Below are 27460 nucleotides of genomic sequence, written 5' to 3' on the forward strand. Positions count from 1 at the left end.
CATCGTTATGCCACTAGGTGGCGACAAATGACTGATAAAAATGTATTTGTCATTAAATAATTCTTTCAAGAAATTCATTCAAAAGTACTGATTCATCCATTAATGAAATATGTGAAGTCTTTACGAGTGAGTCATTGAATAATTCATTCAAGAGATTTGCTCAAATTTACTGATTCATCCAGTAATGAAACAAGTGGTCTTTATGAGTGAGTCATTGAATCATTCAAACCTATTTAAAAAATATATATATATATTTTAATAGAGTGCAGCAACTAACATTTTGTTAGAACCTCAACCTATAGTAAATTACGGTATTTTGTTTTGTTGTCTATTCAGAATTGTGGGAGAATATTGATGGGTTTTTTTTTTGTTTGTTTTTTTGTTTTTTTAATTGTGATTCTCAGTTTTCAGAATCATGCTGCTTATTGAGAAAAACAGCATCATAACCTCATGTGATGAAACGTTGTGAGAATGATGGGGAGATCAACTCATTAATACTCTTTAAATTCTTGAAAAAGCAGTTGAAATTATTTCTGAGAATTCTTATATAAGAATACAACTACATGTTTAGGTAGCAACATGGTTAAAAAAAAAACAATGTCTATATGGTAACATCCTCAAAACTAGAAGTTTTATAAAATGATAAGCATCACATTTCAATCTGAAAAGTACAAGTAAAGTGATGAGTCAATATTTTGTATTCTAAGTACATTATTATCCAAATTATTTTGATTTTTAGAATGCACATTAGCTTCCCTCTCCCTTAAAACTAGATTCACCTTTAAATATGTTTAATGATTTTTGATTTTCAAAGCACTAAACTGAGAGGTTGCCATCCAAAACATTCCTTAGTTTTCTTTAACCTGAGGACAAATGTTTTTAAAAGGTTTTTGTGACCTGTTCAATTCTGCATGCACCACATATACAGATTCTACACAATGTATCTTTAATTTGGCCAAAATTACAGAGGTAATTATCTCCAAGCAGAGATTCTGTTGAATGAAGAATTTGTGCCACACAATTCATTTATATTGTTCTTTGACCTTCTTATGTGCCTGTCTTGATGTTCAAGAAAAAAAAAATGTTTGGAGGAAATATGAAATTTGTTTAAAGGGGACCTATTATGCCCCTTTTACAAGATGTAATATAAGTCTCTTGTGTCCTCAGAATGTGTCTGTGAAGTTTCAGCTCAAAATACCCCACAGATCATTTATTATAGCTTGACAAATTTGCCCCTATTTGGGTGTGAGCAAACACACACAGTTTTTGTGTGTCCCTTTAAATGCAAATGAGCTGCTGCTCCCTGCCTGCTTTCCAAAAGAGGGTGGAGCTTTTACAGCTCATGCTTCGGTTGCTCAACAACAACAAAGCTGGAGAATCTCACGCAGCCAAATTGCAATTGTCAGTAACGGTGTTCAGCATTACATTGTTCAAACCGAGTCGTACACTGATGGAGAGACTCAGGAAGAAGTTACAACTTTTAGAATGCAACTGGATGTTTCTGAAAGGTTAGTGGATAAATTTATGTAGTTACTGTGGAGTTGATTCAACTCACCAACTAGCATGTGCTGTCATGTTAATCTTTTGTTCAAATCCAGCATTGAATTGACACTCGTTTGTGAAGCAGTCCAGCGTAAAATGATGACATGGCAACAACACTCTACATCAACTCTTCCTCTTTTCTAAAGCAGCCCAACATTGTTGCATATTCTTGGGGGCAGGGTTTATGTAAATTTTAGGTGTCATTAACCCAGTAAGAAGCTCGTTGTAGTCCCTACCAGCCATTTGTTGAAGTCTTTAAACATCGATTAAATTCTGTAAAAGAAAATATCTCCCTTTGCATTGAACTTTGAGCGTCGTAACTTTGCAGATGTTGTTTATGCTCAAACAGCAACATTACACACTAACTAAAGTTATAAAAGTGAAATCATAATCAACCACCCCTTTAATGTTATTATAGATTATAGAAGATTTTATATTTACATACATCTGAAAAGTCATTGAAAGTATTTTTTACTTTCAATGACTTTTCAAAAAAAAACATGCAAAATAATAAATATCTAGTCAATCTTAGCCATTTCCAGCCCTGTATATATATATATTAGTCACTAACATATATATGTTAGTGGCCAATCTCTCTGTTGGTCATTAGTCTCAATGGGACAGCCTGGTGGAGTGCAATTCCCTCAGATGGTGTAGCGGCAGCTGGCGCACAGATGTTAGAGTCACCGTCAGGCTCTGCGGGTAAAGGGCAGAGAAAGGCTATAGGCACACCTGTCTTATATGTGTGTGTGTGTGTGTGTGTGTGTATACCCATCTTGAAAGTGCAGGTGCATTGCAATATGAATGAATGCACTATATAAATGCTTCTGTTATCTTAAAGTAGGCATGAAATGTATATCTGAGGGAAAAGGCTTCTTGAACAAGAAAAAATGTAGGGTGGGGCTTGATTTTGTCCATTGGGAATTGATTGAATCGTTGGATTGTTGTGGTTTGCTAATGCTCATGTGAGTGACAAGTTGTCCCACCCTCGCGCCGAAAAACATGTCAGCAGAGAAGAGAAAAGATGTTGCTGCAAGAGTGAGGGCAAGTTTTTTTAATTAAAGACTGGCATGTGAATTAAAAAAAAGATTCATGATGTGCAGTGTGCACAGATAATTATAATTATAGATATAATTTATAATAAATTCTACAATATTCTATAAAAATAAGAATTGTCATTTTTTTGTCATTTCATGGTGACTTTAACATGAGTCAGTCAAGGAAGCTTGTTACACATTGACTTTTTTGCTCATAAGGTGCAAATGCGCTCTGTCGTATTTAGAGGCTAATGACAGAATATTCCCCTGACCCGTAATAAATCCTGATATAACTCCTTTAACACTGTTTGGAAACAAATATGTCAGTGAAATGCCACTTATTATTTTAAACACATTTGACACTTAATTTGAATAAACCATATCAGACTTTAATCTCCATTCTTATCAGTTGTCTCACACCTCAAAACACACAGGAGATCATTAAATCACACCTAGCACCCTGCAGCACTAAGCTAGATTGATCTTTTTATAGAGTCTGTATTGTTAAAGACCTGTCTTGTATTTGAGTAGGTGGCATGATGTAGGTGCTCTGTGTGCTGTCACTTCATCAGATAGACACAGATCAGACAGACCGATCTCAGCGCAGACAGCAAGTGTCAAAACCCGTCTGAAAGAATATGTTCTGCATCCCTAGCTGGATTTTCTTCATTCCCTAGAATCGATTCTTCTTATTTGAAACCCCTAATGTATCTCCTCATATAAAGTCAATGTGTTTCTCTTGTGGATTATTTTTCGTATTGCATCTTGAAAGACATTTTTACATAAAACGGCCTCTCTCTAAGTACATTAAAAATGCTTTTAGCCACAAATTCTGCTTTAGTGGGGAATCTGTTCTGCTTCGGTAGCTCATGCTCTGCCATCAGTGAAGCTATATTGACTTTCATTTGGGGGAAAATCAGAAAAGGTCATTAGTAGCATGTGCAGAAAATTCTCAGTGGTAGAAAAAAAAAAAGTAATTATCTGCCAAAATTGCAGTTACTTGCACACAATAATGAAGGTTATTGTTTGGAGCCAAAAGCAAATGTTTATTCGTTGCTTTGAAACTTGACCAGATTACATTGTCAAATTGGATTAAGTTGTATAGAGATTAAGATATTTGACTTCTTTATATATGTGCTAATTACAGTTAGTTGAATTATAGCTCATTAATATGTAAATACACAAGCCTTCCTCATTAATTTACAAGGCACTTTATGCTGAAACATCTAAATCGTTTACAAGTGCAAGGTAGGCCTGATTGAAATGGGACTTTGAGGATCTGAGGGTGACCTCTGCACTTGCTGATACTCTTTTGTACAATTGCAGAATATAATTCTTGCTGTGGCAAATCTGTAATTCTTCAGTAGGACGATGTGCTGCATACCCTGCAGAGATAGATTAGTTTTCAATTACCTGTGTGTAGTGAAGCCTAAAAGCTGGACTAGCCTCTTCGTCATAGCTGTTAGGACTATTTAAAGCTCCACATATGAGATTTTGCTGATTCGAAACTCTGAGGTGTCTGTAGAACTGCTGTGACAGATCTACGGTTTTTGGAACAGGAGTTTCAGTGAAGTATTTTGCAGCTTCAGAGTGCTGCACTAATGTACTTCAGATTCCGAGAGTCATGGAAGAAATCATAGGGATAGAAACACAAATATGCTTCATAGAGGTTGATACTAATTATAAACATTTGCATTCTTGATTAATTTGTTTATTGTTGCAATTAGCAAAATGTCAGTGTGTTCAATCTTACAGTTTTGCAAGATTTATGCTTGCAAGATGTATGCGTATGTGTGTGTGCAGGTTTGGCTATATTTGTGAGGGCCAAATGTCTGCACTTATATAGTGAAATATTATGACAACCGATTTTTTTTTTTATTGGTCCTCACTTTTTGAAAGAAGTCTCTTAGGCTCACCAAGGCTGCATTTATTTGATACAGTAAAAACAGTAATATTTTTAATAATATTACAATTTAAAATAATATCTATTTTAATATATTTTAAAATGCTATTTATTTCTGCAGTAGCGTTTTTGGCATGGGTGAACCGGGCAGCCGCCCGGGGCGGCATTTTTTCATGATACACGGGGGGTGGCACGAGCAGTTTAAAAAAAAATATATCCTCTGTGCCACCGCCGCGAAGCGGTTTTCTATTATCTATCATTTCACTGTGTGGGGAATTTCACTGTGCTGAGAAGGTGCCGTGCACAGAAGCTGTGTGAGAAGGGGAAAGGGGAAAGGGGAAAGGGGAGCGGGGCGTGGCGCAACGCGGGGGACAGTTCAAAGGGGGGGCGCTCGAAGGGGGTCTCGCCCAGGGTGTAATTCAATGTAGAACCGCCACTGTATTTTTGTGATGGCAAAGCTGAATTTCAGTCTCCAGTGTCATGTGATTCTGCAGAAATAATTCTGATATGCTGATTTGGTGCAAAGAAACATTTCTTCTTATTACTAATGTTGAAAACAGTTGTGCTGTTAAATATTTTTGTGGGAACTATTATACTTTTCCCCCCATTTTTTTCCTTTAAATATAACAGCATTTATTTGAAATAGAAATCTTTTGTAACATTATAAATGTCTTTACTGTTACTTTTGATTAATTTACCACATCATTGCTGATTAAATGTATTAATTTCTTTCCAAAAATCCTCAACAATACATATTTACAGTTATATAGATATGGTTATATATACATATAACAACCCTAAATTCATACAACATTTTCATGATTATACTGTAAGGTTTTTTTGTCTTAGTTTGCATAGAAATTATGTTTTGTCAGATTCAGGCATGAAGACATGAATGCTCACACCACTGCTGATTGCTCTTCTGCCTCCGCTGTGAAAACCCACTGTGCAGGGAAGGACGACTGCTTGTGTGTGTGGGTTTCATGATGCAGAAGATAAAATGCCTGCCAAAACTCAATTGTCTAGTTTCCTGTCCTGCAGCTATAGACACTCTTTTATCCTTTCGACAACAGCACCGCTCTCAAGCCCTTCCATCTGAACAAATATAACTTTACCAGATGCATCTTAAGCCTTGCCTCAGACCAAACTGTTCAGCTGATGGCAATTCTCCATTTCAAATCTTTTTAATTCAGCTTAATCCATGACGGCAAACTCATACTCACAGACTCTGAGGAGAGCTCACTTCCATAAACAGACAAAAAGATCAACAACTCCACAGTCACATAAATAAATCAATGTTTTGTGTCCAAGGTTAAAACTAAGATCAGTACAAGTGTCCCTTTAAACTATATTTCTTCGCTCCCCACCTTTGTCTTTTTGTGTAAAAAGCTGGTGAATTTTCCTCCTGCTTGACAAATCAAGCCTTCCCATCAGCCATCTGTCCTGATAAATGGAGCATTATTGGTGGTAACATGCTGCATTTTTATGTTCCTCTGTGAATCAGTGCGCATAAGAGTCAAGGAAGAAATGACCATGTGGTCCCTGGTTACAGTCATATCAAGGGAAAAGGTTGTTACATGAAATAGATCAAGGTGAAATAGGTCTTATTATATGTCTTATCTGCACCAGCTGTGCTGATATTAGATATTCTGTCAGATGATTTGGACTAGAGGGATTTCAGATGGTTTGGTTTTCGTCTCAAAGACGCTTCCAGTTTCTCCATTAAAGCACGGATGAGCACTCCCAGTAGAAATGTTATTGCTCAAAGGTTGCTCTAGCTTCAGATGCTCAATAGAGTCTCAGTTATGTGTTATTTACATATCATTTGTATATTTAGATATTACTCCAACAAAAATTATTGGGAAGAATATATACAAATGTTGACATAGCTTACAGTAGTCGTAGAACAGAGAATTAATGTGAATAGCATTACTAAGATTATTTGGTTTTGGGAAAATTTGATGAGAAATGTCTGAACTCATTGTGAAATCATTGAAATTTGATTGCAGACATTGGTGTCTTGGCAAATCTGTGCAAAGTTCAAGACATCTCTTTTGTAGGGGAGACGCATCAGATTGCTGGAATCTATTTCTCAGGAGAAACATAAAAGAGAACTATGCATTTTTTTTTTCTTTTTTTTTTTTTTTGAAATGTTAGAAAGTACAGAATGTTTTCTGTGAGGGTTGTGTTGAGGGGTAGGAGTAGGTTAGGGGATAGAATATACAGTTTGTACAGTCTAAAATCATGATGTCTATGGAAACACCCCATAAAACATGAAAACCCAATGCTTGTGTGTGTTCATATTTGTCATTTGCCTGATAATTGGACCACTTTTTCTCCAATAACAGTCATATTTTACTGAGACATTTTCTCTGGCATTTTTGGTTCTTCTGTCATTGACAATATGGTGGCTTGCAGAAATATCGCACTGGTCAGGACCTTTTTTAAATGCAAGATGAGATGAGGCTTCACTGAGCTTGTGTAACTGTTATTTTCTCTAGGACAAATCAATGGCATGTAGGGAAGAGTGGTAAAACTTAAACCTCTAGTGAAGGACAAATTAGAATAATACATCTAATTATTTTTGGATGTCTGCTATCTGAGAACAGAAGAGAATGTATAAAACAGAAATATAACTTGGGGTAAGCTGTGTCATTGGGGAACTGAAAAATGCACATTTTAAATACAAATAATGAGCCACTAGCACAAATTATAACATACATTTTAACCCTAACATACATATTATCAACATACATTTTAGACTGATATTTTTGATTTACTTTAAAATAAAACGTCTCAGGGTTACATATGTAACCCAGTTCCCTGAGAAGGTAATGAGATGCAGTGTCATAGCGTTGATGCTATGGGAATGCCTTCAGTGTGCACCAGTGTCCGAAGCACGCGTTAAACACACCAGTCCTATTGGCCAATGGAGGTCAGGTGACAAAGCGTAGCGTGTCAACAAGACCATAAAAGGGCACCTACGTCACAGAATCACCAGATTCTAATTGTCTGAAGAAGCCGTAGGCGTGTATAAAATATGGCAATGCAATGTAGCATCTCATTCACTTCTCAGGGAATTGGATTACATACGTAACCCTGAGACGTTCCCTTTCAAGGGAACTCAACACTGGGTCATGGCGTTGACGCTATGGGTATGTTAATACCCACGCCGCCACACTGAACAAATTTCTGACTGAGGTTAAACAAACCCTGTGGCCTGCTGAACGAATTAACCTAGGAGGACTTGAGAGCCTGTGGTCGAATCTATGTTCAAACTGTAAAGCCATCTGAATGTGTGCAGAAAGGACCAGCATGCCCCAACACAAACTACATAAGCATCTTAAAAGAGGCCATGCTCCTAGAGGAGTGGGCTCTGATGACTAGAGGCCATGCCATTCCACACACCTTATAGGCAAGGTGAGCATGCAGGTACACAATTTTCCAGCACATTTCCCAACAAAGTTTGTCAAAACAGTAACAGTTTTTTTTACTTGCAATGGAGGAGCCATCTTTCCATCCTTCACAGCCAGTCTGTAATGAAACTAAGTTTCACAACCTTAACTGATAGACTTAAGTTAAGTAACTGAGTCAGATATTAATTCAACTGCTCTGACAGATTCAGTGATTCATTCAGTTAAGGATTCATCAGACTGATCCAGTAAGGTAATTCCTGAGTTAAATCTTTCTGAATTATTGATTAAAGTGCCCTTATTATGCTTTGTGTATTATGCAATGTGTAATGTAGATGTCTGTGAATGTAAACGATCTGCAAAGTTGTGAAGCCGAAAGTGCAAGATAAATAAAGGTTTTGTCTCTCAAAAGAAAGAGTCGAAGAACCGCTTAAACGAGTGGTCAGGAATTCGAATCCCGCTTCCATGTCGGCCACACGTCACAAAGTAACACATTTGCCTAATGCCTGCCTATGTTCTACATGTTCGCCTGCGAACAAATTGAACCGCCCCCTAAAACACTGAAGCTGCCTGGTTCGTATTGTGTACATGTTGAGAACAAGATAGCTGTTTTCTGCTCTTCAAATGCAAATTCTTTTTGTAAACACTTCCAAAAGATGAGAATGTGAAGAGTCAGTGGTTAAAATTACCAAACCAATACAACAGCAGTATAACCTCTTGTTGATGGCCTCTCAAATCTCTGTGAGGTCTAAATGGGATTTACAAAACGCTTATCCATTAAAGATGGGACAGAACGCACTGTATTTGGACCAGCTTGCTCCTCAGAATTACAACCTGTAAGTACAATTAATTATTGATGTGTTTATTTTCTACCGAGTGTTCAAAATATTGTGTAGCCTAGGCCTATGTCTCCGGCTAACTGGCTAACTCACGTTATTATTGACTTACTGAAATAATTCTGCAAATCAGCTGTAGGCCACTATTACCTAAAACTGTGTCCATTAATGCAGATTGTCGTTCTTACTACTATGAGTAATGATAAAGGTTGGAGCAAGATTTGTTTTACAAACTTTAATGTTACATCAGTCATTCATGTCAGTGCTCGGCTAACGTATGCACTGTTAATTATACTGTTAATATACAGTTCTCACATGTGCACCGCAATAAATTAGAAATATATACATCAGTTTGTTGAATGGCTGCTAGGGACAGGCTCCAAAAGAGAGCAGAATCTCATTGAGTTCCATGTTAAAATGGCTTTACAGCAGAAACAAAAACATGTTTACAGCCTGGATCAAATTGTGGTTTTGGTTCAGCTAATTTTGCCCTTTATGACAACTCTGAGGGGGGTGAATTTTTTTTATAACTCATCCGTTTAAATTATATTAAGTCTTAATGTTCTGCATAATTAAGGGCGTGGTCACTTGAGTGACAGGTAGATTGCCGCTGCTGTCTGTGAGCCGTCATGTTACCTCAGCTAATTCCAGCCGCTGATTTTGGCATCTCTGCCGTGTTTGTGCTTTTTTTCGGGATTATTTTATACAATTATAAAATAATAATATATACAATTACAAAATAATATGGCTTGCTGCATTAATGGTCGAGACAGATGTGCGTCTGTGTACATGTGCACGCATGTGGAAGATAAACAGAACACACGTTGTTGGATCGTGGCATTGGCCTAAAGTTTTGTTCCTGAGATTTACTACACTGACAATGGCGGGAGGATATAAAACTCCAACAGCACTGCTTGGATCTAAAACTGCTGCATTTTGAAAAATTATACTTTGGACGCGGGCTCATTTGTTTGTGAGATATATCATATACAGTTTTACAACATAAATGCTGCTCAGGTTGCATAATTTCTTGAAGAACGATGATGGAGAGCAGATCATTCAGAAGAAATGTGATGCAAATAATGGATAATATATCAATATTTCATGGATTTAATGCTTTTGTGAACAAAAAGTACTTTTTTTTTTTTTTTCAATGGACACTCATGGACATTTTACCTAAGTGGCATGGATTGGATACATCTCGCGATCGCTATTTCATTACAAAGGTATGGAGTCCCTTGATTTTGCGTGTTATTTGCACACCCGACACAAATTACAATTACTGGTGCTGGAGCATCTATATCGTAAAAAAGACACCATAGATTGACAGTAAACCTTTAGAACTTTCAAATGATTTAACTTGTTATCTTTATTAATATTTTGGATAATATCTAAGATAGAAAGATATCTCCTTAGCCTGCTAACATGATCACGTCGAGCTAGGCGGGCGTGGTTTCATATTTAGTTCCATATTTTTTTACAGTCTATGGTAATGTCCTGAGTCGTTCTTGCGATGGAGACTCAGGTTGAATAACTAGTTATTCCAATGTTTCATCATCGGACTCGCGGTCGGATTTAAATGGTAAAATCGATGCCATCCTTACTGTCTTTACAGTGTGTACAATATCACATTAAATTATTAACATTAAGAACATTAATAATATCTGCAGTACATTTATGTTGGTTCAAGGGGGTTATCTCTGGTCTCCCTGCTCTTGTCCATGCTTGGCTGCATGGATGGGCAGGGAGTTCTTGCCCAGAATGGAACCATACCGCCAATCCAAACTGTATGCTAATTATCTTTGATGACAGTGGTCCTGAAAGAATCACAGTTTTTGTAGATACTCATACTCATAAAACGTTGATGCATTAGGTAAGCCTTTTATAATCAGCTGTCAGTATACTCTCTGACTCATTTAGTGGTGTTTGTCATTTATCTAGCAATACTTTAATCATTCCTGTACTCGCCCCAACTAATGCCTTCAGGTCTGAAATTTTTTGCATCTGTGTTTGTCTGACTCTCTGTTTTATGTCTGTGTAGTTCATCTCATTATGAAGTATGTTTAGAGGAGTGGGACAGGTTTTATCCTGGTGAGCCCTTTTAACGAGACTCAAGCATCAGTTCTTATTTTCCCCAGGTGTAGTTTGCCTTGATTAAACACTGCTCTCCAGGAGAAGACAAAGCCTCTCTGAATGCTAAAAGTGTTCTTGAGCATTCAAAGACTGCAGACAGTAGCTAGAAACTTGTTCATTCACACATATTTTAAGACTGTTATGTCTGAAAAAAGTTTTCAGTACACTTTCTTATGTGCTTGATGTATTTCATTTACATTGTAAATATTCAGAGATTGATGCACTCATGCAAGATTTAATGATTTTTTGAAGTATCTGTTTGGAGCTGAACTCTCTGGTTGGAGATGGATACTCTTGTCACCTATAGATTTAAAAAACCTTGTTCACTTCTGAGACAGACTGAATTTTTGAATAGTAAGACCCAGATGCATATAAAATGATTTTTATAAGCTATTTTGATGAAAGTAAAATAAGAAAATATAGAATATTATTGTGATACTGGCTGTTCCCTTTCAGTCGGTCACGTTCAACATACGTCAGTAGTGACCGACGAATTGGGATATCACTAGAGAGCCCTATCACCTTCGAGTGTAAACTAAATGAGCCAATGGATATTGGCATGCGTGATTAATAGCACCTGCTCCATCCTGCAGCGTGGGTATAAGTACGGATGCAGATGCACACGCACTGTCTTTCACTGAGGAGGCAAGCGTTTGTGTTCCTGCAAGATCGCCTTTACTGTGTAAAGGTACGAGTCTTTTGGAGAGAAGAAAGCCTTCTTATGAAGTCTGTGCTGGTGTTACGGCAATTACAGCGGCAGCCGCGAGCTACAGAGCTCTCGACTACTATTTTTACAGCAAAGCTGTACCTGCAGTCACACCGCGGCTGATCCCCTGTGTGCTTCAGCACAACACAAAGAGCTGTCTCTTTTCCCCTTCTAAAAGAGCTTCACAGACGGACAGTGCGTCTTTTTCAAGATGCCATTCCGTCTGTGCGTTTCTGGAGGCGATCGTTTCCTATCCTCACTGACGGCCACAATCACTTTCTCTCATGTCTGCATAGCATGTTGAGGCTGTGTTTGTGGGTGGTTCATGTTCTCTCATGAGAGCACGCCCATGTCAGCACGCTGTTCGTCTTGCCTTTCTCGTAAGGGCTTGAGCGCTCAGCGCGCCGTGTGCTGAGCTGCCGGCTGACAGCGCGGCTTGTCTAGATGCGCGGTCGAGACTTGAGTGCCTCAAACGAATTGGAGTCCCTCACTTATTCCCCGATCTAGTTTCTTTTTCTGAATCAGAAAAGTGCTACTTTGGTGAATAAGCCAGGGTGACCTGAGGATTACAGTGGGGCAATACCCGCCGGGTCAATCTCCGTGGGCCCCCCACTCCTCTAGCGCATCGCAAACATGCTGTGACTGTGTTCGTGGGTGGTTTATGTTTAGTAGAACATGGCCACATCGGCGCTCAGCGTGCCGTGTGTCATCCAGTTAGACAGCCACGTTCACTGTCCCACATGGCTGGTAGCTTCTGGCTGGATTGCTGGTCCTTCTCATGGGGGATCTAGCGTTTCAGTCATGGTCCAGCAGAGGATCAGATGTTGATTGCTACATTGGAGAGAGGGTTGTTGGGCTCTGGAAATGAAGATGAGGCTAAGCGTTGACACAGTTCACAGTTGACAACCATGCTTTCCCGGGTCCCTGGGGGCTTAGTGCGACGCGTAACTCGCCTTGCCCCGCCCCCTGTCTTTTAGCCCGGATGTGCGTGAAAAACTTGAAAAACGAGAAAAACTCTCGATGCTCTCATCTCACAAGCTGGCCTAAAACCCAGCCCACTCAGTCCGCAGCCAAGCCAGGTGGTCAAGCGAGAAGCAGTCCTGAAACGGGCGACCTGGAGCTGAGGTAGACAGTTCTTCGGGAGACGATGCCCGCATCGCTCCCTCCCCCAGAGGAGGGCTGGGTGGAGAATCTTTGGTTCCGTTCTGTTCCGCCTCTGGCTCTCCGGAGTCCAGCAGTACCTACAAATTAGAACTGTTTTCCAGTCCTCCAGGTCCCAAGATGGCACGGCTGGTGGTGTGCGACGCTACGCCTCGCCATCCTCAGCCCCCTCTCACCTCACCAGCAGGTGGCACTGTGAATGCCGAGGCCGCCCCTTCTGTGCCGTCTCCCGTACACCCTGTCATCTGGCAGAGCCCGACCCCACTTCTGGCCGCTATGCCGTCCGAGTTGGGTCCCAGCACTCTGCCTCGCTGCCCCACACCAGGGTACGTCTGTGGTGCCGTTGGTCCCGCTGGCTCGGAGTCCTGGAGGCCTGGTTAGTGCTTCCCAGCCCGTCCCACTGGCTCATCCATACTGTCAGACTCGGCCATACGATTCAGTTCGCCCGGCGTCCCCCGGTGTTCAGGGGTGTCCACTACACTCGCGTGTCTGCGGACAATGCACCTGTTCTCTGGGCAGAGATTGCGGTCCTACTGGCGAAGGACACAATCGAGCCAGGTACCTCCAGCCGATATGAAGTCAGGGTTTTACAGCCCCTACTTCATTGTACCCAAGAAAGGCGGTGGGCTATGGCCAATCCTGAATCTGCGAGTCCTGAATCGGTCCTTCCAGGCTGCCGTTCAAGATGCTTACGCAGAAACGCATTTTCGAATGCATCCATCCCAGGATTGGTTTGCAGCGATCGACCTGAAGGACGTGTACTTTCATGTCTCGATTCTGCCTCGACACAAACCCTTCCTATGGTTTGCGTTCAAGGGTCGGGCATATCAGTACAAAGTCCTACCCTTTGGGCTGGCCCTGTCGCCCCGCGTCTTTACCATGGTTGCGGAGGTGGCCATTGTTCCCCTCAAGGAACAGGGCATTTGCATTCTCAGCTACCTCGACGACTGGCTCATTCTGGCCAGCTCGCGAGAGCAGTTTTGCGAACACAGGGACATGGTGTTAGCTCACCTCAGCCGGTTGGGTCTTCGGGTCAACTGGGACAAGAGCAAATTCGCCCCCGGGCAGAGGATCTCTTATCTCGGTATGGAACTGGACTCCCTTCAAGCCTTTGCAGTCAGTTGAGTTAAAAGTACTGTCCCTTAAGACCGTCCTCCTGGTTGCATTGGCCTCTGTTAAGAAGGTAGGGGACCTGCACGCATTTTCGGTCGACGAATCGTGCCTGGAGTTCGGGCCTGGTGACTCTCACCTTATCCTAAGACCCCGGCCTGGATATGTGCCCAAGGTTCCTACCACTCCCTTCAGAGATCAGGTAGTGAACCTGCAAGCGCTGCCTTCGGAGGAGGCAGACCCAGCCCTGGCTTTGCTCTGTCCCGTCCGCGCTCTGTGCCTGTACGTCGACAGAACGCAAAGCTTTAGGACCTCAGATCAGCTCCTTGTCTGTTACGGAGGCCAGCAGAAGGGAAAGGCTGTCTCCAAGCAGAGGATGGCCCACTGGATAGTGGATGCCATCTCCTTGGCTTATCAGTCCCAAGGCGTGCCTTGCCCGCTCGGGTCGAGAGCTCACTCCACTGAGGAGTTGCTGCTTCCTGGGCGCTGGCACACGGCGCCTCGCTGACCGATATATGTAGAGCTGCGGGCTGGGCGTCACCGAACATGTTCGTTGGATTCTATAGCCTTCGTGTTGAACCGTTATCTTCTCGTGTACTCACTTCCAGTAGCCGGTAACATGAAGGACCCATTCTAGTGTCGGCTTGCTATGCCATTCCCGCCCCCCTGGGCTGGATACGTGCATCTATTGCTCCAGTGAGTTCCCTGTCTTGACGAACCCTGTTGAGTTCCTCCGCGTCCCCTTGCGGCTCGGACATTGTGGAGTGTCTGATGCTAGGCCAAACGTCCGTCTCTGACGTTGATGTTTGGCTGGGTGCCATATGTCGTGACCCCTCCACGTGAGTGGTCCCATATGTGTATTGTCCATGGTTAAACTTCCCACGGTGAGCCCGTGTCTTTCCCTTAGCAGAGTCAGCTCTGCTGTCACATGTCAGATGAGTCTCCCCCTATCTCTAGGCTGGAGCCATCCCAGGGACTCCATATGCGCACTGCCCACGGCCAGTCCATGTGTGTATTTCCACGTAATTCCTCCCCTGCAGGATAGGTTGTGGCCTCCGCAGCGTCCCCTATGGGTTCGGTTTCCCAGTGTTGTCTAAGTCTTACTGAGTGGGTCTTGCGGAACAGCAGTAGACTCTCTCGGTGTAAGCTCACCCCCTTCTCTGCCCGAGACGTATGTCCTGTTGCCACAGTTCCTGTGCCTTCACTGTAGTGCAGAATCATGCTTATCTCCTCAGCGAAAAACGAAGTGCGTGTGCATCTGCATCCGTACTTATACCCGCGCTGCGGGACGGAGCAGGTGCTATTAATCATGCACGCCAATATCCATTGGCTCGTTTAGTTTACACTCGAAGGTGATAAGGCTCTCTAGCGATATCCCAATTCGTCAGTTCCTTCAGGGAAAGAGGGTTACATACGTAACCGAGATGGTAGACATGCTGTCACAAATCCATCTGTATCCTCAGTGCCAGATTCAAAGGAACAAAGACTTTATATTCAGTTAAGTTACCTGTTTGGATTCTCAAGCATTGCCTTACGTTCCTGCATTGTGTTTTGCTGGAGTTCATCATTAAAACCCTAAGTTGAATCTACTCATGTTGTCTGTTCTCTTCTTTTCATGACACATGTTGCTCTCTCTAAAGCCGAGGACACACTTAACGATTGTAAGGCAGATTATGGATGTATATTGATACTTATAACTGATCGCACTCAAATGCATCAGAGCCAGTTGCGTTCAGTCAGCGATTACAGTCGGTGTTTAAATTCCGTGTGTAAGTATTTAAATCTGCTTCAGTCGAAGGAAACAGTCTTTGTGTGTTGAGCTCAGTCTTAGAATGTTTCAGCTAGTCGTTAAGTGTGTCCCCAGCTTTAATTGATGGCCGTATTGATGCAAAAAATTAAAGGGTTAGTTCACCCAAAAAGAAAATTCTGTCATTAATTACTCCCCCTTATGTTGCTAACCCTTTAACCTTTTGAGGGGTGATTGTACAACTTGTGTCAAGAACTCTGTTCTTTCACCAGCAAGTGTTTTTATTGGAATAGCAATTGGAGTTATTTGTGTTGTTAACAGGTGTATCCTTGAATACAGTTTATTTTTATTATTATTATTTATTTTTTTATTTTTTTATCGTAAAGTCAAATAGGGAGACACTCATTATATAATTATCTAGCAATATTGTCTCTCAAACAGCCCACAGGATCAAACTAAAAACCTTCTGATCATCATCCCAGTTTTGTGACCTTCATTCCATCAACAGTGCATAATAAGTGGGATGGAAAGATATGCCATGTCTCTGACATTAATGAGAAGAAACCAAATGACTTCTTGACATATTCAATGTTCCATATTCCTGCTGCATTGGCTTTGCAGCTTCCCCATCAACACAGTGACAACCTTTCAGCCTTTTCAGACTTCAAGTTGAGAAACCACCTATTAGTCACATGAAAAGATTTTAAATGGAAGAAATTAGGAAAAAGGGGATATTTTATCTGTCTTCCATCTGCCAGCCTGTAATCTTGTTAGTGCCAGATGCAGTGGGACAGGCACCCTGCTCCTTGGATGATAAAATGGCATTCAGTCTCCCATTTTTTTCTCTGCTTTCTTTTTCTTTAGTGCCTCTAGATTGATTTTAGATGTACAGTGCTTTTATTTTAGCCTTTTTCGTTATTCATGCTCTGTCTCATTTCACGCTGATTTTCATACTTGTCTATGTTTCTTTCACTCTCATTTTCTCAATTTATTTAAATTCTTTAAAACTTTTGGTTAATTAAGAGCATTTTTTCCTAACAAGTGTGTTTTTTTTTTTTTTTTTTATGTAGATTTCACTAAATTGTGTTTCTCTCCACAGATATGGAGAAGCAGGCAGACGGGATAGGGTTCAGTCATAAGAAACACTTACCCTCATCTCTCATCCCCTTTGAGGCATGACGATGCTGCTGACAGTCAGGAGGACGGCTGGGGGGTGAGTGAGCCATGTTTTATATCATGATCAACACTTCACTCTGTTCACTTTTAAGTAGTAAAGTGAAAGTTGTTACTCTTGGCTTGATGTGTTAGTTATACAGTATGCAATGTTTGGTATGCTATGTTAAACATGATTTTAAAAGGTTTTTTGTACTGTTAAGTGAGTGTTACGTGTATCAGGATTTTGCCCTGGTCACAGTATCCTTTTAAATAAAAACCTCTCTAAATGAGGATTTTGACTAATTCTATGCCAGTGAATTGTTGACATCCATGCATAATATAATCTCTCTCTCTCTCTCTTTCTCTCAGTGGCCCTGTTGGGAGCCAGGCATGTAACTGGCTCAAGGGATGAGTCTCATTAAAAATAACAGTACTTTGATACCAGCATGATACATTTAGATTTTTTGTTTTGTTTTGGTCCTTGTATTTCTTTGAAAGTCTCCATGAAATCAGAAGCTAGTGAGCTCCAAAACAATGTCAAAATTCATGTTTAGAAGATATATGCATTCAAAATTTACAGTCTATTTCTACCGCCAATACGAATCAATATTTCTGATGAAATAAACATCATTCTCAGCTTCTCCCCAGGAAACAAGGAACATTCTCAGAATTTTGGCTAACATTCTGGCAAGGTTTTCTCAAAGTTATGAACAAACGTTCTTCCATTAACATTAATAGAACATTTGTTTAAAGTTTAAATAATGTTCTTAAAACAGTAGCACAAAAACATTATTTATACATGAATTAATATGGAACTTTTTTTCCTGAAATGTTGTAGTTGGACGTTTTAAATGTTACTACTTGTTTTAGAATGTTCAGAGAACATTCAAAAGTAACATTCCCATAATGTTTGCAAAATGGAAAGTTCCCTTAACGTTCACATAAGGGATTATTTTAATTATTTTAATTTTTCGTTATTATATAATTATTATTCGTTATTTTACTTATATTATATTACTTTATTTATTTTATTTCCCAACTAATGACTCATCCGCGCTTTCCAATAGGTTGCACGTGAGGGGGGAAAAAGTAGCTTCCTTCCACTTAAGAAGAGTTGTGCACTTTTTATTTTAATATATTTCTTTACATAAATACTGTTTTCTACTTAAAAGCTATAATTTCGTTATTTTACTAACCCAACTAATGACTCATCCAGGCTTTCCAATAGGTTGCACGTAAGGGGAAAAAGTAGCTTTCTTCCACTTAAGAAGAGTTGTGCACTTTTAAGAACTTTTTATTTTAATATATCTCTTTACATAAATATTTTTTTCTTCTTAAAAACTATAATTTCGTCATCCGGGCTTTCCAATAGGTTGCACGTGAGGGGAAAAAAAAGTAGCGTCCTTCCACTTAAAGAGTTGATAGAATAGCGTTGGTATTGGTTGTTAAAAAGGGTACTACTTCACCTATATGGCAATTTTTGCATTAGTTATATTCTCAATTTAATTTACAGAGCAATTCCTGCAAAGACTTTAGGTTAACTATAGTCTATAGAAGAGACTAGGATTAGTGTGTGTATTTTTTTTACAGTCTATGGTGTCTACTCGCAAGACTCACAGCGGAGCGGGGCGAGGGCGTGGCATCACGATGATGTCTCTCCATCGTGATGTCGGTCAGCCATCACTGCACAACCCTAGTTCACATAACCAAGAAAAACGTTTTTAAAACATTTAAACATTCATAACTTAATGTCAACATTAGCAAAGCATTCTTAGAATATATTTTTGTTAGATGGGTCATCAGATTTTCTGTCTAATCAAGACTGTAGAATCTGAAGCTCCCACCACCTAGACCAGTGGTTCTCAAACCTGTCCTGGAGGACCACCAGCCCTGCACATTTTGTACAGTATGTCTCCCTCATCTATCACACCTGATTAAACTCATGAACTTATTAGTAGAGACTGCAAAACCTGTAATGGGTGTGTCAGATATAGGGAGACATACAAAATGTGCATGGCTGGTGGTACTCCAGGACAGGTTTGAGAACCACTGTCCTAGACTATAAAAGACTGAAATTGGTCACTTGCTCATACATTTAATATTTTCTATATGGAAAATTGCATATAGTGCACTATTGTACATAGAGGATAGTGAACTTTTTAGACAGTGTAAATATGCTTTCCATTGAAGCAACTGTAGTTTTGTTTTATGTCAGTGTACTCTGGTTGTACCCAGCATGCCCATCTAAATGTTGTATTTATATTATTATAATGGTTGGAGAGGCTCGGCATTATAAACAGCAATGACAAGCAGATTAAGTGACACTGCTGCCATGCATCAAAGCTGAATTACAAACAATATAAATTACTATCATCAGCATTACTAAAAATGATCACTGTTTTGCTGTAGTAACATATCAAATCTGAAAAAGTTAATTTGTGATTTAACTGTGGCTGTTAAATGTGGCTTTGCTGAGCAGTGACATAAATAAACGGCTATTGTTTTTTTTTTTTTTTTTTTTTGTTTTTTTTTTTTAAATAATGAGCTCTTTGATATAGCCTACCCAGACATCTCTGTGCTCATTAAGTAAGGGTTTACAGGAAAGAGTTATGAGTTAACTCATAACCCTTTTTAATGTAAACCCTAAATGTTTGTCCTATGTGCTAGCATACGATTTGGACAAATGGACATGAAGGAATAAAGAAAGTGGTTGTTTGAAGTGGCTTTGGAGGTTTAACCTGATTTAAGAGCTCTGTGTATCTTTGTCAGCACTAAGATAATTTTAATCATAGTGAGGCTTTTATGAGCCCTGGAGGAAAAAGTACTACTCAGCCTGTTCTTTATACCCACTCTGGCATGGGAAACGATGAATTATATATATATATATATATATATATATATATATTTATTTATTTTTTTTTTTTTTTTTTCTCTGTGTGGCATATATACCCAGTGTGTACAAATCATCCTCCAGCAACATTTGTGCCTTCCTGCAGGATGATTTTAGCTTAGTCTCTTAGCTGTCAGCTTACTGTCTGCCCCTGTAGCTTTGACATGCTAACTACATGTGCTTGCCATGTTCACAGATGCACTTCTTTGTTAGGCTAGGCAGAGGATGGCAACAAAGCTTCAGCAAGTGAACAAAATTTACATTTTACAGTTTTAATTTCAAAATGCAATACTGAAGTGTAACTCCATATCTTGAAATTTAATTCAGTGATATTTAGGCTGATTACAAGGAGGAAAATGTGGGTGAAGCGCCTTGTACACAGCAGCAGTAGGTGAATTTAAATCTGCCCATCTGGATGCCACCATTAGCTGATCTGCTCGCTCCAGAAGAACACATGGCTGGGATAGCAGCAGTCACAACAGAGAGTTACAAAACTAATTTTGGGAGGAGCAAAGGAGATGCCAGTGGGAAATATCTGGGACAGCTGAACCTGAGTATTGAGCTGGGTTTTTGTGATTTGTTTAACCTCAAAAGAGAAACATTCAAAAGAGACAAATTTAGAAGGAATGAGGTAGAAATAAATGTGTTAGTGTGTGGGGGGATTTGTATGTTTTGACTCTAGTCCTTTATGGTCATTTTGTCTTTCAGTAGTTTATAACGTTCTGTCCTCTCCTGAAGAATGTCATCAGGGACATTTGTCACATTGATTTTTACTAGTCTTCTGCACCCATGATTGATTTTCTAACCATGATTAATCCCACTCCTTGCTGTGTACTGCTCTGCCTAGGGCCACAAATAAGTCTTGGCTTTAGCTTTGCTCTTTTAAACCCTCAAGTCATTTTTAAATCATATTTGTTCGTTAGAAATGTGAATTTCTAACAAATGTGAATTTTGACCGTAGTATATTTGCTTATCATGTATGTTGTGCCATTTTCAGCCTTTTGAAAATGTTATTTCCTTCTTGGTGCATAAAAAAACTTCTAGCGCACTTGTTAAAGTCAGCCTGAGCATACCGCAGGAGGAGCCTGAATTAGTTTCTGCAGGTGGTAATCTCAGTGCCTGATGGGTCTTTGCGGTCCTCTTTCCTCATGTTCTGGTGGTATAAGGGGTTAGAGTTTGATCTAGACAGGCTTAGTAGAACTTTTGTTGACAAGCTTACAGAAATCCCACTTTGAAAAGCTCCCACAACACACCTTGCTGAACCCACTGGAATAACACAAAAGATACGAATCTCACAGTTATGTCTTAGAGTTTGCCAGAGCCCTGAAGAGGAATTTTAGGGTGTGAGAGATGTCTCAACAGATATATCCTTGATAGATTTTTTTTTCTTCTTCTTTGGATCCTTGCTGAGGATGATATGAAGACCAGCACTATTCACACAGAAATGTACTTGCTGTGAAGTCCTACTTCTTGGTCTAGCATCTTTATTATTGTGAGCATTTGGATGAAAGTGGTGACCCAAAGGGATGATTGCTTACTGTATGCAACCCTCTACAATGCTAGTAAATCACTCGCATGTGCGACCAAATTTCACGAGAGGCGACTGAAAAATGTCTTTAATTAGCCAATGGCTAGTCAATTACAGTCGCCTGTAATTGAGTTAGAGGCAAAAAATAAGTTTACCGCAGATATAATTTCACTGCCTGCTGAGCTTTACACACCATCGCTTGGCTGAGAGTATGGTGGCCGAGTGAGCTCTAAGCACTGCAACTGAAGAAAACACATGCAAATAGAAAAAACACCAGCAAATTAAGAAAACATCTTCAAAAGTTTGACAACATGTGCTACAAAAGTTCACAACGCAACCAAATACAGAAACACGCTGCAAATACTCACAACGCACATATAATGAGGATGTTGAAACAAACAAAAAAAAAAAAACTCACCTTTCAGGTCATTGACAACACCACTGTAGAGTTCACTGAACAATAAGCATGTCCCTGCCAGGTTCGTCACTTGTTGGGGTCCCTTTGAAACATTTCCGTTGTCGTCTGTGCTATTTGCAGTGCATTAATGGATCTGGTTGTGTTGTGAACTTTTGCAGCGCTTATGTATTTGGTTGCATTGTGATTATTTGCAGCACATGTGTTTCAAACTGATGAAGATGTTTTCTTAATTTACTGGTGTTTTTTCTGTTTGCATGTTTTCTTCAGTTGCAGCGCGTTGAGCTCTCTTGGCCAACGTATGAGAGCGCCCTCTGTTGCTTTCTCTTACACACGCTTTCTGTTAGATCTACCTGAAAAAAAAGCACTGTTTATTTAATTTGCATCTTTATTCTATTGTGTTTATTTGTGCTATTGCTTGTAGTTGAATTATTTGTTCATATTTTATTACAGGCTGTTTACTTGACTTTAATAGTGTTTGAAATTTATAATTTATATTTTATATTTTACATTTATTTATTTATATATATATATATATATATATATATATATATATATATTATTATATTTATTTATTTATTTATTTTCATTTGCATTGTTCTTGCATTTCATGTAAAAAAGTCTGGCAAGTAAAGTAAAAAATTACTAGCCAATGGTGACTTGAGCTTCAGTGTGTCCGTAGAGGGATGGTATGTTTGCTTAGAACATTTATATTCTCAGCATTCAGTTTAATACATGTTAGTTATAAAGACAATGTATGAAATCAAAACTAAAGCAAAAGCAAAATCTAAGGTTACTTACAATTGTCCAAGCCCTTTCTTTCTTTTAGAGATTTAGAAATAGTTGTTCATGCTCTTGTGTTCTCACGTTTAGATTATTGTAATTCTCTTTACATAGGAGTTAGCCAGAAAGACCTGCCGCGCCTACAGACAGTCCAAAATGCAGCTGCGAGATTGCTAACAGGCACCTGAAAGCGTGATCCTATCACTCCTATTTTATTGTCACTTAAATGGTTGCTGGTCCATTTCCGAATTGAATATAAACTTTTATTGTTTGTTTTTAAATCTCTGAATGGGCTGGCACCAAAGTATCTGGAGACTGTAGTGAACCGATATTCCTCTATTAGCTTCTTCTAGTGGTTCCCAGATCTAGACTAAAACTACGAGGAGATCGGGCTTTCTCAGTAGCTGCTCCAAAGTTATGGAACTCACTGCCCTTTTCTATTAGATCCGCTCAGACAATTTCTAGCTTTAAATCCTTTCTAAAAGCCCATCTACTTACTATGGCTTTTACATTTTCGGGTGATTAATTCCTAAATCTGTATGTGTTCTATGTTTTGCATGCTTTATATTAATTGGGCCTTGTGTTTCTTTATTTTTAATGTACAGCACTTTGGACAACTTTGGTTGTATTGAAATGTGCTTTATAAATAATAAATACAAATACAAATACAAATAACAGGTTTTTACTATATCAGTTTTAGATTCATTTCCCATTATAACTACAAACAATTTTCACAGTTTTCACATTTCCTGTGAAAATTCAGGCATCATTATTTTATTCTATAAATATATATTAGTATTTTTAGATCAAAATCCTACAAGTGGATATAAGTCTCTCAGGTGAGAGAGATTTCACAGGGCTGTACTCAGAATATATTTAAGTAGTTCTAGTGCTACAGTGAGTCTGCTGTTAATCTAGTGCTTGAAGACTGACAGGTTGAGTTGTGTGATCCAGGCCAGAAAAGAAATTTTTTGTTTGTGTGTGTGGAGGCACAAAGAGGTGAACCCTGGCATGTGCATTCGCCCCAGTTCTCCCCATCTCAGAAAAGCCAATCCAGTGTTGTTTTGTTACGAGCTCTGTCGCATTCTATTTTTGGCAGTAGACTCTCCTTTGTTTAGTGTTTTTTTTTTTTTTTTTTTTTTAAATGAGTGATTACCCAGAGGTTTTTTTTTTTTTTTTTTTTTTTTTTTCTTACTGTTTCTTAAGAAATCTTACTGTTTAACTAGTCAACTTAAAAATTGAACTACAATATGATTTAAGTAACATTCTCTTTATTAACAATCTGGTTAAAAAAAAAGTTCCAATCCAAGTGCACCACACATGAATTGATCAACATGGTGTAAATGTAAAACAATTTATTAAATATCTTTGCAGAAAACATGCCTGAAATATGAAGGCAAATGTTGTACAAACTTATCTTAAACACATCCTATATACTCAGAAATAATATAAAATAAGAAAATGCTAAATATTTCTTAGCCAAAAAGTAATAGCAATAAATAACACCAGTAAAAGGCTATTATTAACAGCAAATGCTTTTTAAAAACAACAGCAGCTTTCAGCCTGTCACCATCATGCAAACATGAAATATCAAACATACAGCAGTAGTCCTTTACAGGTTTTTGCATTCCATTGCGCTGTTCTACGTTCATAGAGCGTCACATGAGAGCGGTTAACAGGTGCGCCGGCGCCATCAAGGTTAGATCATTTTCTTCTCCTAATACGGTTATCATTGCTGTATTGTCGACATGTCTAATTGTAACGCTTGCTAACATTTTTATTCAAAATTGCAATTTCTTGATTTAAAAAATAATAAAATTGAGGCAAAACATTAAATTCAAATTAATCGAAAAAATCGGAAAAATCGCCCAGCCCTAGCATGCTCCATGTCAAACTTTCTCGCTCGTTGTGACAACTAAATGCCACTCCCATACCATACACGCATCAAAGTAGCCGGAGCAACTTTTATCCATTTATGGATATGACAAAATTTCCTCTGTTCATTGTTCCTTGTCGTTTTAGTTTAAGTGGTTGTGCTATTCTGTTTTCCTGTCGAGGTCCTGTGTGTTACGGTTAAAGTGTTCGTTTATACTCCTCCATGGTGCAGTTACTACAACCACCTATACATGACATTCCAACAGGTCTAAAACAGAACTTATAATAGGCTTACCATAGTGAATCAGACAAAAACATGTTTTGAAAGAAGAATTGACAGAATTGAAAGAATATATTAACAGTACATTGATATCAGTTATCAAGATGCAAACCATTGTAGGGTGAGAGATTTTCATCTTCATCCTACAGTCCCTCTTTTGTGATCTGGGGATAGATCAATGTATTGGCATGCTGAGTGGGGTGAAAGCCTTCAGGCTGCAAGAGAGTTCAAATGAAAGATGGAATAACATTAAAAGGTGAGATCAGAATAGACTCCCTGTACACCACCATGACTATAGGCAAAGCCAGCCGTACCTGTTTATTTATAGACTCTCATTTCTAAACCCCTATGTTGCTTTGCACTCAGGATCTGTCACAGTTTTAGACCAGTTTTCACAGGGCTGAACAAATGTGTTTTAGCAATTATTGTTATTATTATTATTTGGAGATATGAAAAGTTTTTCACAAAGTTATGAAATCATTTTAAATGTAGTATGTAGATGTGATGGCTGAATTGTTTTAGCTATCACAAACAAAGATGACTTTAAAAGCATGTGGCATCGGTAGTGGAGCAGATTTTTTTATTTTTTTTCATGTTAAGAATGACTGTTGCATCTTTAACCAAAATCAAAAGCAGATATATTGCTAATTGTTTTAAATTATTATTTATTATTTTGACCCTATTGACCCTAAACTTTTAAATGGTGATCTACCTTTAACAAAGGCTACTCTAATTTTTGTCTTGTTTGCTCGTTATAGACATACTCGTTATCATAGTGTGTTTTCTTTAGTTTTTCTGTCTGCTCAGCTTTGTTAAAAAAATTCTTTGTCAAATTGTCACAACAAGTAGGACAAAGTTTAACCACAGAACATTAGGAAGGGGCATTTAAAGAGTTTCCCAATTATATGTCCATCTTTCTTTTTAGTTTCTGTCCTGTGAGTCTCTGTCCTCTTCCTATTATCCTCATATGTGGACTCTTTTGTAGCAGGGTTAGTCATGCTCCCACTGTCAGTTTGTCTGCTTCTATGTCCCTTTGATTAATGGCAGGAACATTGTCTCTTATGGATGAACATCTTTATGTGTACAGTCCCCAGACAAAAAATTTATGATGGAGGCTCCTGGTAAAGAGGGCTAGTGGAGTAGACATGTTTGGCCCTTGTTCCTATGCCTTTAAGTTTAACCTAACATTTTAAGCCCATTTACTCAGCTATTTAATCTAAAGACGGTAGTGTTGTCAAAAGTACCGACTTCAGTACCAATTCAATTTTAAAATTTAAAAAATGTGACGATACCAGCATTTCCCCCTAGTATTTTGAGCTCTGTTGAGCTCAACAGATATGTCTGTGATTGGCTGCAATGGTCAACGCTTCAAAAACATGTTGTAAATAGACATCTTTGACGCTCTTCACAGAGCACTTGGACAGAAACACATGGGAGCGTTTGAAAGCAGGTGTCTATCAGTGGATCCGTCTATCAGTGGATATATTAGAGATCTGTTGATAGATGCCTGCTTTCAAATGCTCCAGTGTGTATCTGTGTAAGTGCTGGGTGAAGAGAGTCAAAGAATGTTTATCATTGTAGCCAATCACAGACATATCTGTTGAGTACGTGAACACAATGGCCAATCAGAGGTGTTTAAGATTCCGCTCAACAAGGCTCAAAATGCTAGGGGGAAATGCTGGTATCATCACATTTTTAAAATTTCAGTACCGACTTGGTACCGAAGTTGGTACTTTTGACAACACTACAAGACAGACAAATTGTCATGAGTAGTAAAGTCAGCTAAGCAGAACAAAAAAGAATCAAAAATGGTCTCCATCAAGGATGCTTCTAGCGAGCTTAACATGGCAGCGATTGCCAGGCTGTGTCCATGTTCAGTTTTTGTAGGGCTTACTATTGAAACAGGGAAATGAGATCTAGAAAGATGGAATTGCTAATAGAAGTCAAGCCTAAGTGCTCAGGCAAGTCAGTTGTGAGGGTGGGCGGGAGAATGGGGGTCTGTCTCTATTCCTTTTTCTTTTTGTCTTTTTTCCTTTTATCTTTCATTCCATATGTTTTGTCAGTTCCTCTCTTCTACTTGGATCCAGAATGCTTCCTACCAGTCCAGCAACATCATGCCTCTTTAAAGGGGGGGTCTAATGCTATTTCATGCATTCTGACTTATTTACACTGTTAAAGAGTTGGATTATCTTGCTAAACATGGCCAAAGTTTCAAAAAACGAGTTGGACGTATGACGGAGTATTTGTGCCAAAAACACTCCTTCAGATTGCCTCCTTCAGATGTTTCGGAGAGTTTTTTTCTGAGTATGGCCCTATATTGCGTAATAAAGGGTGGAATTCCTTTTATGGGCACTTCTCCCGGAAGAGGAAGAGTGCACGCACAGACATCAACCAGAGCAAGAGCACACCCATCAACGTGCTTCGTTTGGGTTACGGAAGTCATCGGCAGCGATGCACAGGACTTAAGATTTATCACTTTGTTTTTTAGACAACGAAATCAACAATGTCGCCAAAGACGTGTGTTTTTGGTTGTGAGGGAAAGATAACCTTGCTTCCCAAAGAACCCAGCGTTAAGTGGAGCTGAGAGATTTGTGCTCATGCATTACATTGATATGCTTGTGACATTTGTCATTAAAATAACCATAGAAACCGCCTTAAATTAACTATCAAAATAAGAATAAAGTCGTGTCTGAAAGTTGCAATCACTTTTTTATTGGTTAAAATGAATGGAGAATATCTTGTGTTTTCCATGGCTGCTCAAGCCCTTAAGATCGGCGGTATGGTTTTATCAACAAGGCCCAGTTCGATGCTGGATTTACAGATCATCTGAAACTGAAAGATGGAGCGGTCACAGCGATAATAATGATCCCGATCATGAGTCGGAACCGCAGGTAGTGAGTAAAACTGCATCAAATGTATGTTTTGTTGGCAGTCGGTGAGTAAGTG

At 39.2% G+C, this 27460-nt stretch overlaps 1 protein-coding gene across 1 annotated transcript in view; it reads left to right on the plus strand.

Moving 5' to 3' along the window:
- The window catches only part of b4galnt4b (beta-1,4-N-acetyl-galactosaminyl transferase 4b), a 117704-nt gene that overhangs the window by 37077 nt on the left and 53167 nt on the right, over positions 1-27460 (plus strand). The window contains 2 exon segments of the mRNA XM_051900987.1: positions 16688-16761; positions 16763-16801. Of these exon segments, the coding sequence (XP_051756947.1) occupies positions 16688-16761; positions 16763-16801 (113 nt within the window).

The sequence above is a fragment of the Ctenopharyngodon idella genome, chromosome 7 (assembly GCF_019924925.1).
Source record: "Ctenopharyngodon idella isolate HZGC_01 chromosome 7, HZGC01, whole genome shotgun sequence".
NCBI classification, from domain to species: Eukaryota; Metazoa; Chordata; class Actinopteri; order Cypriniformes; family Xenocyprididae; genus Ctenopharyngodon; species Ctenopharyngodon idella.